At 40.9% G+C, this 14,694-nt stretch overlaps 1 protein-coding gene across 2 annotated transcripts in view; it reads right to left on the bottom strand.

Annotated features, from left to right (window-relative positions):
• The window catches only part of DHRS7 (dehydrogenase/reductase 7), a 19,657-nt gene extending 12,747 nt beyond the window's left edge, over positions 1-6,910 (bottom strand). Inside the window, exons 1-2 of one of the 2 annotated variants that reach the window (XM_019644605.1) lie at positions 6,661-6,910; positions 279-431 (exon numbers count right to left, since the gene is read on the bottom strand). In XM_019644605.1, coding sequence (XP_019500150.1) covers positions 279-431; positions 6,661-6,793 — 286 coding nt within the window. In that variant the 5' untranslated portion in view covers positions 6,794-6,910. The remainder of the gene's footprint in view (positions 1-278; positions 432-6,660) is intronic. The other variant, XM_019644599.1, reaches the window with a different exon arrangement.
• Positions 6,911-14,694: the final 7,784 nt, after the last annotated feature.

Genomic DNA, 14,694 nt, shown 5'->3' with positions numbered 1-14,694 from the left:
TGAAGAACAAAACGACAGCAACTTGTCTGTTCCCCTTCCCCCAACTCCCCAGCACTGTTCCCATCCCCCAATTCCCCAATAAAAAAAAAATCTTTAAAAAAAAAAAAAAAAAGAGATGACAAAGGCAAGAGGCTTTGGGTCAAAGCACAGGAGCATTTGGAACCAGAACATACTGCCCAGGAAAATCCCACTCTTACCACTGACATTTCCCAAACTGTATCGAGTTTGGATTCTGATGTATTTCTAGGAAGCACTGCTGCTGTTTTAGGTTTACTTACCAAGGCATCTTCTTTTCACCCTTTCCAGCTCATGAACTCTTCTGGCTGACAGCACAAGAGAAACTCCTAGTTTAGAGAGCTGGTAAGCCAGCTCCTCTCCGATCCCACTTGACGCGCCAGTCACCCACACCACCATGTCGGTCAGCTCCCATTCTATTGAGAAAAGAAGGGAGGATTGAGGGGAGAAAATAAACTATGAATTATTTTATCAAAGATTAGGAAAAAGAAGTTTTTTAAACAATAGCGCTAAATATGAAGGCATAATGTGTGGAGCTTAAAAATTTAAATATCCTATGTTAATGGCCTTGATTGTGGTGATGGTCTCACAGGTGTATACTTAGCCCCAAACTCATCAAGTTGTATGTATTAATTACGTGACATTTTTATATGATAATTATACCTCAATAAAGTGATTTTTTATTTTAATTAAATATCCTAAGAAAACAACTTCTACCCAATTTTTAAAAAGCATATGTGGTATATAAAACTGAAAACAACAAAGGAACAAGACAAACAAATGAAGAAACACAAACTTATAGACACAGGCAATAGTTTAGTGGTTACCAGAGTGGAAGCGGGGAAGAGGGTGGCAGGTGAGAGTAAAGGGGATCAAATATATGGTGATGGAAAGAGAACTGACTCTGGGTGGTGAACACACAATGTGATATATAGATGATGTATTACAGAATTGTACACCTGAAATCTATGTAACTTTATAATTCTCACCCCAATGAACTTTAATTTAAAAAAAAAGCCGAATACAAATCATATTAGTAACAGTTATCAACACATTACTTTGTGTATCTATCCCAGACTCTTGTAAGAGTTTTCTAGACATTACTTCAATATAAGCCCTATAACTCCAGGGTCTGATGTCAAGCCTCTACCTATCTATGTACCCGATCGAGGAAAGTAAGGCTAAGTAAATAGAAAGTCTGCCTGGACTCACTTTCTCACTTTCCTTCTCCATAAAATGAGGGATTCAAATAATCACTAAAGGTCCCATCCAGTTTTCAATTCTATTATTCTAATTTCTTGCAATGGAAGTATTGATGATGAATCTGAATATACTAAGTTGTACTCTATGGTATGGTGGAACCATCCTGGACTTTTAAAGTCATGTTGTCCGCATCTGTCAATCATATCTGATGGCCATGAAGTAAAGGTCACTTTGTAAAAATGCTCTCCAAATGCCTGCACTTTCACTTAAGGAGAATCCAGTAGTTCACCCAAGAGGAAACGCGTGTGACAGCGAGATGAAATGTTGTACTCTGCTTGTCCAACTACATTCTTGTTAAAGATCAGAAAAATGTTACAGTAATAAAGCCATGAAGAGTGGTTTATTCACCTTTAGTCCAATGAAAAACTTATTTGCACTACAGGAGATAACAGGTCTCTCTGATTTGCAGGCTCACTGTGGTGCAACGTTCTTCTGTACCTCATTTATTAAAATACGTTATTTATCAAAAATAGCAAGCAAGGCATCATTTACCACACATATTTCTGGATTTTGATCAGAAAATTTGAAAATCAGGAAACTAATTTACTGTTGTAGTCAAGCAATGCTAAGACCTCTAACTGTCAGGTTGACAGTATGAGCTCGAGAGACGGCTAGGGTTCAAATCCCAGCTCCATCCCACCCAGCAGCAGTGAAATGCTGTTGAACGTGGTGCCTTAACTTTCCACAACTGGAAAATGGGATTAATAATAATACCTCCTTCATACAACTGTTGAGAGAAATGACTTAAAACAGGTAAAATTCTCAGAGCAGTGGCTGACAGATACTCCTGCTAATAAAATGTCAACTGTAATCATTGCTAAAATTGTTTAACAAGAGGATTTTTCGGCAGCAAAACAGAATATTCACTCAATAACTTGTGTGTTACAATTTCTCTAGCCAGAGGCAATGGGGTTACTGACAATAACGGTTTAACATTTTTCATTACTTCCTATGTACTTAAACACATTACCTTTTTAAAACCCTCACAAGAACCTTATGAAATAAAAATTACCTCAATTTTATAAAAAAGGAAACTGAGGTTTACAGGTATTAATTTACCCCACTAAACTGTAAACACCTTGAAGGCTGGGACCCTGGTGTCCTCAAGTGCCTAGCACACTGTCACAGATGGGGTTCCATAAATAACTGTTGAATAAACAACCGAGAACCCTAGAAGAGCTGGGATATGAGCTCAGGTGCATCTAGCCCCAAAGTCCACAATCAGACTGTTAGCTTATGGTGATATGGTCAATTATTTTAAAACCCAGCTGCTGCTTAGTCATTCCAGAAAATGCCACTTGTCCATAGGAAAGAGGTTTCATGTAAATATCTGGACTAAGGATAGAAACATCCCAAATAATATGTCTAGGCTACAATGCTTTCCAATCATATGATGTGCTTTCATGGAAAGGTACAGTTGAGCCACCTTCCTGAAGGATTTTCTCAGGAATAGCAGAATGTATATTCAGATAGTTATTTATTCACTCAACTATTCATCGTTCCAAAACTCTGCAATGCTCAGGCTCTAGGGTAAATATTGTTTGTTGGCAATCAGTTACTAACTAGCACAGAGTTAACAAAGATTTCACTTTTACCCAAATATACGGATATCATTTAAATCCAATGATGAAAATCCCCAGGCTGACGGTTACCTTAGGACACCTGAAGTTCTGGCACCTTTCTCCCCACCCTGGAGAAGAAAATTGTTTATTCAGCACCAACTTTTGTTTACGAGTTCCACAGAATGTGGCATACACGTGGCCTCTCCTAAAAAGCCTCTGAAAGCAGATTCTCAGAGTTGGAAGCAAACATATTCAACCCTCAACCTAGTGTGAGGATTCTTGCCTCAGGCTGTTGACTAGTGTCCATTTAATTTTCTCACAGATAAGAAAGCTAGTTACCTCTGAGGCACTCCCTACTTTTGGGGGGCCACTCTAATCATTCAAGGGTTGAAGGATTCTTTCTTATACTGATGTGACCGACCTTTAACAGCTACAGACCAGTAGCAGTTGGCAGCAGTTCTGCCTCATGGCATCAGAAAGAATAAATCAAGCCTGTCTTGCACATGACAATCCCTCATTTATTTGAAAACAGCTGTTATGTCCTCCCTAAGTTAGCTCCCGACTTGCTTCTCTAAATAAACACCTCCAATGTCTGCTACCTTCCCTCAGATGACATGGCATCAGGTTTCCTCACTCTTCTGCACACACCCCTCTGCACAAGCTGTAATTGGTCAATGTCCCTATTGAATGGAGGGGCCAGAGCAGGACACAGGATTTCCATGGGGTCTGGACAATTCAGAGCAGGGTGAGGTAACAAAATTGCTTCCCTTGTCCCCCAGATGGGCTCTGTGAGGGCCTGGACAGTGGCTGGCCCCGTCACTGCTGTGTTCCCAGCGCCCTGCACAGAGGCTAACACATACAAGCAGGTTACAGAAGATATCTGTTGTTGGTAGTTTGTTGCTTCAGACACTAAACATCTCCCAGGCTTGCCTAATTTTTTCTGGCAGTCACTTCACAGTTGACTCATATTGAAGTGACTGTCAACTAAAACCTGAGTTTTCCTCACATATGCTGTTGTTGAGACATTTCCTACTCTGGACTGTGCCACAGATTTTTTTTTTTTACGGATCAAAGTGCAATATCTAAAATTAGTAACACTTAAATGTCACCATGTGAGATATATGCTTGGAAATGCAGAGAATTTCTCTAGGAGACATAAAATGCGGGAAATGGGGGTTGCCTCCAGGGAGGCACGCTGGATAGCTGGATTGGAACAAGGGTGGGAAAGAGCTTTACTTCTCACTGTATATCCTTTCATATTTTTAATTTTCTATTATGTGAGGATATTGTCTATTTTTTAAAGTGACAAAAAATAATAAACCTACAGAGAAGATAAAGAGGGTAAATTATTTTTTACCTTGATAGAGTTTGCCTATCTTTCCAGTCTGATCGGTTTTGGAAACCTGAGTCTATCTCCATGTTCCTTTAACTTGTTTTCATTATCATCCCCACCCCGCAAGAGTCCTTTTAGTCTTTTTTTTCCTAATAACTCTCCTATGAAATTTTAATTCCATAGATATACTGTGTACATGTTTATACACTGTACATATATCTGTGCTTTATACATAAAGAGTTCTATAAAGTTTACTCTTCAGTCAATGCAGGTTTAAGAATGGCTAAATTTAAAACTTAAGTTAAAAGTTAAATTAAAAATTAACAGCTATTAGCATTTAACTTGATTTTATAATTGTAGTTACTGAATAGCTTTTAATGTAACATATATACTTAAATGGTAATGTAGCAAATAACATGCAAATTAGCAAATTATATAATTATATAACAGCAATGTAATTAAATGTATTAAAAATTCTTCAAAACTTTTGTTTTTCCAGCAAAATGAAAAGATTGAAAAAATTAAATAAATATCTTAAAATTTGTTTAGTCATCTTAACTTTTAACTTTAGCTTGATATGTGAAAATAATTTAACTAGGTGCTAGGTATTGTCAACATTTTTCCTTTTCAGCACCTGACATAATTGATGGATTGAATAATTTTTGTAGAATAATAAAATATAAACTATTCTTGTGTAATTCTCAAAGTCCAAGTTAACACAAAAGCACTGAGGATCAAACACAAACATCCATAAAGTAGTCGGTAGGCATGTGCATTCTATCTATTGAGAGGCAGCACATGATCAAGAGAAAGTCAGCCAATCACAGCCATCTATATTTGCCATAGCTCTGTGGCACTGACCTTGTGAATGGGTAGTGTATTTTCCATGAACTCAACACTGTCAGTGAAGCACATGTTATATCACCCCCCCCCCAAAAAAAGAAAAATGAAATACTAAGGAATAAGATTTTGTCGGGTAAGGTTGAACTTTGGAGGGACACAAAACACTGTACCATCTAAGATATCTTGTGGGGTTTTTTTTGGTGTGGTTTTTTTTGGTCCCAATAACCAATTTTCATCCCCATGGAAGCGATACTGCTTCCCTTCTCTCCTGGACCATTTTGAAAGCATACTAGCTATTACTTCCAAGCAAACCTCCTCACATGATGAGTGTTTTCATACAGGAGACCTGGTGTCGGGAAACCCCTTTCCCCAGCCCTTATGGATCCAAAGCCTAGCTTTGGAAGGTCTTTAAATTTCTCTGAAGACTGGTTTTCCTACCTGGAAGATAAGATTAATACAGCCTACTTTGTAAGAATCGTTGTCAAGGACAAAGGTCAAGTGTGTAAAAGTCCGAGCACACCTTAGCCCATAGAATGTTTTTAGGAACCGATGATCAAATATTAAGTAGGGCACAGGTGCAACTGGGACAAGGCAGAATGCCCCTTAGTATGCCAATAATGTTCTTGCTCCGGGAAAAACGACTATCCAGTTCTTTCTAGGATTATACTGTTGTGTATTCTAATGAGTAAGTAGGTGGATAACTCCAGATTATTTTGAGAAAGGGTATTTTAGCTGCTCTAACTAAAAATCAGTAACCAAAATAAAATATAGAGCCTTTCAAATTCTTTACCCGGCATATTCCATGGGGATAATCACGAGTACTTTTCAACAGTTTCAACATGAGAAATAAATGATTACAGAAAGCAGTGCCTGTTTTTTTTTTCTGCATCCTGATAAAAGTTTGCGTTGAAGAATAAATGTTTCTAAACTCTATTCTCAGACTCCCCAATGCCACGGGGGACAACCCAACCTTATCTGCACACGCCTTCTACCTGTTGGTGTAAAACTGTTCGTCACTGCAGTGTATGTACTTCTCGCTGACCCCTCTCCCTGTATAAGCATCCCTCACTTTTCCAAGTCAGAGAGCACCGTTTCAAGGCTTCTTGGAGCTCTGCTCTCGGGCATGTCCTCTGTTTGGCCCAAATAAAAATTATCTTCTTAAATTTACAGCGGTTCAGGCCTTATTTTCCTTTACAATATCAAGTGTTGTAAATGTGGGCACTATTGCAAAACTCCAGGAGACTGAGAAGTGGAGAACGAACTTCAGGAAGTAGAAAACCCTAGCTCCAGTCCTCAAAAGGAGGCTGGCTCCGTTACCAACCAGGGGGGAAGCGTGCTACTTCCTTAAGTTCCATCCTCCGACCCTGCGTCACAATCCCTGGGAGCTCGGTGCGAGTTCAGGGTCCTGAGGGCGCCCCGCTGACTCCAGCACTCTCTTACTTTGGCACCGGGCAAGTCCAGCCGACCAGGAGAAAAGACAAAGAGGGCAGAACCGCCTCCTCCTCCCCTACCCGCAGCCCCTGGGAAAGGCTCAGCCTTGCCGCGCGGAAGCTCCACGCCACCCAGAGAGATGCGGCGGTAGCGGAGACTCGGCCGCAGCGGGGCGCGGCCTCCCACTCCCGAGGGGCGGCTGCGGGTCCTCACCTGGGCGTCGCCCCTGCCACTCGGCCCACAGCAGGGTCAAGTCGCCATCGGCCCGCAGGAAGCGCAACAGCTGCACCACGAACGCGAGCAGCGCGCCCAGCGCTAGCAGCGAGAGCAGCAGCTCCCAGCTCATCGCGGTCCGCGCGCCGGATCCGCGGGAGAAAGAAGAACCTCGCGGAGCCGCGGAGCAGCGCTCAAGGACCCGCGCGACCGCCTCCCAGCCCGACTGCGAGCAGCGCCGCCCGGCTCCGCCCCGCCCCGCCCCGCCCCGCCCCGCACACTGGGCGGGGAGCCACCCCTGGACTGCGCGCGTGGGCGTGGGTGTGCCCGCACGTCGCGCCAAGTGCAGCCGGCCTGGCCATAGCTGCGCAAGTTCCGCCTGCATGTGCGCCTAATAAAGGGTCACAGTAGGAACAAAAGGCCTGGATGGTTTAGTTACTTGGTAATACTCCTCTTGGCACATTAGCCATAGGATTTGTAATAGCAAGAATGATTCTTTAACAGCTGTTATGAGGGCAGAGAGTTTTCAAAGCTCTGGTTCTGTCAACAGGAAGAGCACAGATAGTTCAGCCTGTGAACGCGGCCTCCTCATTTTTCTTTGTTTTTTTTTTAACAAAGTGAATGGAACAAACCATCAAATTTGTTTTTCACCCCACCCAACCCCCCCCCACCGAATTAACTCGTCTGAGTTGAATTGGCCCCGTGTCAACTTAAATTTGGGAAGCACGTCGCAAATGACACTTGTCCTGTTGCTGGATAAGGAAGTGCAGCTTCAGCCAAGATTATCCATGAGCACTGGCGCTAGGAGCACGGATTGGGGGCCTCAGCCAACCCAACTGGAATTTGTAGCTGCACCGTTTTTGGTGACTCTGAGTAAATTATTTCCTTATCTGTACCCACAAAGGATATGTAGGAAGATTTAAAAGACGAAATACATGTGTTGGGCACAGTGGCTCATACACAGTAATTATATTTTTTTGTAATTACTATTAATCATTATTGATTATTTACTGTTTCCATTATTATCATTTCTTAAACTCCAACCTGAAAGGCAGGAACTTTGTTTATAAACTTCTATATTCTGCACCTATAGAGTTCCCTTTAATGTGAAAGCAACAAAAATATTTAAACTGGAATGAATCAGAAATTGCTGTGATGTGGTTTTGGATAACCCGAGGAAGCTGGAGCTAGCTAAACTTTATTTTGATTGTTTACCCCAATTACAACTTGGGTAATATTGCTCAAGACTTGCCCTCATTGACTTGTCACTTTTGCAATCGGGGTTTTATTTTCCTTATGATAAATGACTTTTAAAATAAGGTGGTTAAAAATACTACACTGAGTCTCACTACAGTGAACAAACTCTATTCAAAAGTTTCCTCTGAGCCTGCTTCCCGTTCTGTAAAATAAAGAGCTGAGTTAGATGTAGTGTCCCAAGCTGGACCATACCATGGATGCGTAAACTGGATTCTCTATCACAGGTTCCAGCCGTGGGGAGGGTGAAAGGGGAACAGAGTTGCAAATGGCAATTATGGGAGTGGGAGAAGGGACAGCAGGCCCAGGACTGGGAAAAACTACCACAAAGAATATGATCTCTGATCTGTCCTGCCCTAGAGATTAACTAAGTCTGTGTGAGTCCTGAACATCTGAGTCTCAAAAATACGTGTGTCTTTTAATCTGATGATTTGGTCCAGTATAGATTCTGATTCATTCCAGCGTATGTACTTGCTGTAAACTTATATACATACATTTATGTTTATGCATTTATTAATTTACAAGCTGTGATGGTTAATTTTATGTGCTGACTTGGCTAGACCAGGATACCTAGTTTTTGATCAAACACCAGTCTAGATGTTACTGTGAAGATATTTTTTTAGACGTGGTTAACATTTAAATCAAAACACTTTGAGTAAAGCAGATTAGCCTCCATAATGTGGGTGGGTGGGTCTCATCCAGTCAGTTGAAGGCCTTAAGTAAAAAAAGACAGAGGTCTCCCTGAAGAAAATGGAATTCTGACTCCAGACTGCCTTTCAACTCAAGCTGCAACGTCAACTCTCCCTTCAGTCTCCAGCCTGCCAGCCTGCCCTGCAAACCTCAGACTTGGCAGTTCCTTAAAATAAATCTCTCTTTCTCTGTGTGTGTGTGTGTGTGTGTGTGTGTGTGTGTGTGTTTACTATTGGCTCTGCTTCTATAGAGAATCCTAATACACAAAGTACAGCAAAAACACACAGTCACCTCATCAGCAGTTCTTACATTGGAAAATGAGAACAATAAATTAATATACAAATGTCAACATCAGAAATTTCATTTTGCCTGAATAGAGGCATAATTTTGGAATTCAATTACAATATATGTTTAAAGAATCCGTCACTATCATCAGAAAAGCAACTATGGTAACTAATATCTTTGCAGTGCAGAATTGTCCTCAATTTGTTCCTTCACCCGTGAAGAAAATCCAGCTTCAGAACCTGCTGCCTCTGGGGAAGACGTTCAGCAAGTTCTTTTCACAAATGGCAGCTGTCGGGATTGCCTCTTCCCATTTTGCACAGAATTTATCTCAGAAGTTGGAACCAAAGTGCTCAAAGCAAACGAAAGACAGATAAACAAAATGAAGGACTCTCCTGAGGCCGGTGGGCCAGTGGGACCTCGGCTTCTCCTGGATCAGTCCACTCATGAGCTGACAGAATTTTAACCACTTAAATATAATATTCCAATAATTAAAAAAAAAACTGATTCGAACGTAAGCTACATTATTTCCTTTATGGATAGGGAAACTTAACCAACTGCCAAGAGACAAGGAGAAAATCACTGTCACTTTGAGCCCCCCTTCTCTACTTCCATTTGGAAAGAGCATTGGCTGCTCCCTCTCCTCAAGTACCGGTATCTTTCCATGAGGCCAGGGCAGTGCTGAAGAATGTGGTCACCCTGCGAGGCCCTACAGCCAAAGCAATGGTCCTTCAGTTAGGGCGGGGTCCTTTCACAATTAGAGAAAAAGCACCAAAACCATATACTATATTTCAGCATCCTACAACGTGATTCTGACAGCATGCAAACTTACTCTCAGCTGAAGTATCTGTTTTGGCAAAACCAAATCCTACTTTGGCGCTAAATCCTCCCCTGCTGAAGCCATGATTCATACTCTAATAGTAAACAACACAATAAAAACAGCAAATGAAATCAAAACACCATAGTGTAATTACACAAAATATTAAGATGCTATTCTTGATGAATTTTCCACCAGAAATGAGCTTCAAAACATTGAATTGCTTTCTACTAAACACCTACATATGTTAGGCATCAACCGCAGCAACTCTCTTAGTCTGAAGCATTTAAAAGCAAGGGAGTTTCAATCCACATGCCTCATTGGGACCCAGTTAGAGTGCAGAGAAACTAGGTTATGGCTGCAAACAATGAATTGTCAAATGGAAAAAGTTCTAGATGTTGATGCAACAGAATTCCTATCCTCTCTAGTTCCTGGAATATCTTGTACAAGGTCTGACAATTAAGTTCGTGAACTCATCCAAGAAAAAGTGCTACATACTTCATTGCTGTATATCACTACAGTCATGTTCTAAGTACTCCCCTTGGGAAGCTATGCACTGACACCAACGCCTAGTCCACCCTACAAAGCAATTTTGAAACTCTTTTTCTGGAATGGCCATCAGAGCTGTCGTTGTATTACCCTTCATGTCCTGAATGTCATCAAAATGCCTTCCTTTTAATATTTCCTTTATCTTCAGGTAAAAAAAGAAGTCATCAGGGGGCAGATCAGGTGAGTTCCAATACAGTGATTTGTTGACTGGCTAAAAACTCCCTCACAGGCAATGCCATGAGAGCTGGTGCATTGTTGTGATGCAAGAGCCATGAACTGTTGGAGAAAAGTTCAGGTCATCTAACTTTTCCATGCAGCCTTTTCAGCACTTCCAAATAGTAAACTTGGTTAACTGTCCAGTTGGTACAAATTCATAATGAATAATCCTTCTGATATTAGAAAAAGTTAGCAACATTGTTGTAACAAGTTCGGGAGCCTAATTGTTAGACCTGATATGCTCTGATGTCAAAGGCTGTTCCTTGACAGAAGCCAAATATAACTTTAAAACAGTAATGACAGTGAAAAAGATCACAACTTCACTCCTCAATATTTTATTTTCCAGTCTTGCCTACCAAACGTTCCCTTCCTTTTGTCTTGAAACGTCTTAAAGTATGTTACTTACAGTGATTAAATTTCCTTAAACAGCTCTTCCTTCTCTGTTTCCAATTCCATTGCAAACCTTCACTTCCCTTTCCCCACTCCCATCCTTCACTAGAATATTTTTTCTGGAAACACAGGCACTTCCTCCCTAGTCTCACCTCTTTTACAATTACTTGATAGGAACTATGTCTGATATTGTTCTCTAAATTATTTTGAAGGTTAATATATTATTGCCCCAATGGAACTTTAAGCTCTTTGAGATAACGTAGCAAAGTTGATGCTTCTTTTCAAGAGCCTACAATTCTTACCTTACGGTTAATACAACAAATAAGTCCACATTGAATTGAATTCTCCTGTCCTTGAAAGTTAAACTCAAGTTGATATTAGAATGAGAGTTATTAGAATTTAATAACTCAGTCTACTCTGAATGTCACAGAAATGCTTTGAATAAAGTCCCAATCGAGGCTTTTTGTATAATTGGTAATCTTAGTTTTTAATTCAAGCTGTGATAGAATGGTACCCCACCTTCCCTCGTTTTAGTAATGGTCACTTTTGACGGTATGAGATCAGGTCCTAACAGCATAGATCAGCCAAGATGAAGGCAGTTGTGTGTAAGTAAATTGTCACCTTTCATAATAAAAGCATCTATAAAAATAACTTTAAAACTCCAGATCCTCCAAGGTTGGCAATCTCTGGGGGGGGGGGGGGGGAGAAAGAAACTGTGAATGAAAAGAGGGACTGAGTAAGTCAGGGGAGAGAATATTCTCCCTGAAGAACAAGAGGTTCCTCAAAAAAGTTAAAAATAGAATTACCATATGAGCCAACAATTCCACTTCTAGGTATCTATCCGAAGGAAAAGAAAACAATAAAAAAGATATCTGCACCCCCATATTTATTGCAGCATTATTTACAATAGCCAAGATTGAGGCAACTTAAGTATTCATCAATGGATGACTGAATAAAGAAAATGTGGTGTATATACATGTACAATGGAGTATTCTTCAGCCATAGAAAAGAAGGAAATCTTGCCAATTGCACCAACATGGGTGAATCTTGAGGGCATTATGCTAAGTGAAATAAGTTAGACAGAGAAAGACAAATACTGTACAATCTCACATGTGGAATCTAAAAAAAAAAGGAAAAGAAAAAAAACTTGAACTCATAGATACAGGGAACAGATTGGTGGTTTTCAGAGGTAGGGGGTAGGGTGTGTGTGAAATGGGTAAAGGCTAAAAGGTACAAACTTTCAGTTATAAAATAAATAAGTCATTGATGTAATGTATAACATGGGGACTATGGTTAATAATACTGCGTTGTGCATTTGAGAGTTTCTAAGAGAGTAGATATTAAAAGTTCTCATCATAAGAAAAAAGTTTGTAACTATGAGTAGTGATGGATGTTGACTTATTGTGGTGATTTCAATATATAAATATCGAATCATACTGTTTTACACCTGAAACTAATATAATGTTACATGTCAATTATATCTCAATTTTAAAAATATAATGTACTCATCAAAAAAAAAAGCCTGTGTTGGGAGACCCATAGCTGATGAATTAAATTAAGAATATGCAGATTAAAGTTTTTTGCCTGCTTGTTAATAAATATTTGAGCATGTGGCAAAAAAAAAGAGAATATGCAGATTATTACCAACTGAATGAGGAAGCACAAGCCATACTGGGTCAGCAGATAGATCCCTCAGCATCCAAGCTCTCACTTTGGGGATGTGAAACCCCTGGGGTTGTTTCGATTGAAATTATAGTTTCAATATACTCACACAAAGGAAATAAAGTTACAAGATGTATTACTTACAGATCCCAGAATGGGTTGGTGGGGTGGTTAGAAGGGGGGCACAGTGAGCTGGGGGAAGGATAGTTACATGTCCTAGGTCATGAATAAACAGGAAATAGAGATTAGCGTAGCAAGCATCTATTACTTATAAGGTGGTTGGAGAAGAGATCAGTAATTTTTGAGGGTTTTACTCTATGTGGTTATTTTAAAAGGTGCCCTGGGAAAAGCAAAGTGGGAATCTGGGGCAGGAATCCTAAGCTCCAGTCCTTATCTACAACAACTACAACTCATCTGCCCTAATCTTTTGTCTCTACTCCCACTTGTCCATAACTGATTCCCACAGAATCAATTGTGGAAACCTCACTGCTTCCACCCACCATTGCAAGAACATCAAGTTTGATGTCAAGGTTTCTGTACCCAAGGTTCCCAATTTGCAGGATGCAAGACTATCTGTCACTGGTTTCCTGAAGAAGGTAGAAAAGCATCTCCTACCTACCTGATGCCTTCCCTGTGCTCAATCTCACAAAGACTGGTATAAAGCCACTAAATCCTGGGAGTCCCAAACTCTTCTCCCCATAGGAGTTGCAAACCTGCCTGAGGACCAGTTAGAGACAGCCCCCACCATTCATACCCTGAATCATCTTCCCCAGCACAAGGCCCCGACCAAAGTCAATGAAGGGATATAGATGGGGGCTGGGACTGGGAGATTGGGATGTGGTGTCTACACTACCTTAGTCTAGCTCAGCAATCAGAAATGTACCTTTTTATCAGTATGTGGGGTGAGGCAGCACAGAAACTTAGATATTCAGAGAGTAAAGCTCATGGCTACACCTCTCCTTTGTAATGTAAGGATCTCGGCCCGGACCCTAGGACAGACAGACTCAGCCGGACAGACTCACTTTTAAAAATCATACTTCAGCTACTCCAGCTAGACTCTAAGCAGAACTTCCCGTTAAGACAATAAAACACCTAGCTTTACAAGAAATGGGTTGCAACAGCAATATTAAGAATGTTTTGCAGAAGTAGTTTTGTCACAACTGGCTTAGACCATTTCACAGGAGCTAACAGCTCTTTTTGCTTCTGTATACCTGCTTTGCTTCTGCTGGGGAATAAAAGGTTAAAGAACAACATTCCTCGAGCCTTGAAATTCCCCCTTCCTCCCCCTTCCTCAGGCCTTGCAGTTCCCCCTTCCTCCCCCCTCCTTCATGTTAACATTTCAGGAAGCCTTGAAGCAACTAACTTTATGAACCCAGTCACGATGTACTATTAAGACACCTGGACATAACAACACTGTTGCAACACAGGGATGCGGTTTTAACTAGAATAACTACACTTTCTTTTTAGCTTCTGTAACTTACTTTGCATATAGCCCTGCCTCATAAAAACCAGACCCTCGAGTCTGGGGTACCGTTTTTCCTTTAGCTGGGGAGACAGTCGCTGAGCTCAGCTTAATAAAATCTTCGGAACTTTAAACTTTAATTTGACATCCAGCCTCTTTATTAATTGTCTGGACTTAACAGTAACAAAGGCAATTTTACTGAATTCATAGTATTCTGGGTAAAACTACCTATTGTCTGTAAGGGGCTTCCTTTTTAAAAACAAAAAAGAATATTTTTCCAATCAAGATGGAAGAATAAATAAATGTTATGTTTGCCTCCTTTCATGACCACTTCAAAATTACAACTAAACTACAGAATAACCATCGTTGAGAATCAGCTGAAGTCTAGCTGAACAGAAGTCCTACCTTTAAGGACATATAGAAGAAGCCACCTCAAGACTGGTAGGAGGGGTGGAGACGCAAAACCGGTCCCACACCTGCATGTGACCATTAAAAATCAGGGGGGATATCTTGGCTGTAGAGGTCCCCTCCACAGTAAAGTGAGGGGTCCAAGCCTTCCAACAGGCACCCCAGCCCAGGTTTCCAGTGCCAGGGAGAAAAGTCCCCACAACTTCTAGCTGTGAAAACCAGTGGAGATGGTGGCTGGGTGAGATGGAGGGCAGCTACAGTCTCAGGTGTTCCTCTTAAAGGGCCTTTGCATGGATTTCCTTGC

This window comes from Hipposideros armiger, unplaced genomic scaffold (genome assembly GCF_001890085.2).
Source record: "Hipposideros armiger isolate ML-2016 unplaced genomic scaffold, ASM189008v1 scaffold_5, whole genome shotgun sequence".
Taxonomy (NCBI): Eukaryota; Metazoa; Chordata; class Mammalia; order Chiroptera; family Hipposideridae; genus Hipposideros; species Hipposideros armiger.
This window is presented reverse-complemented; position numbering and strand designations above follow the sequence as displayed.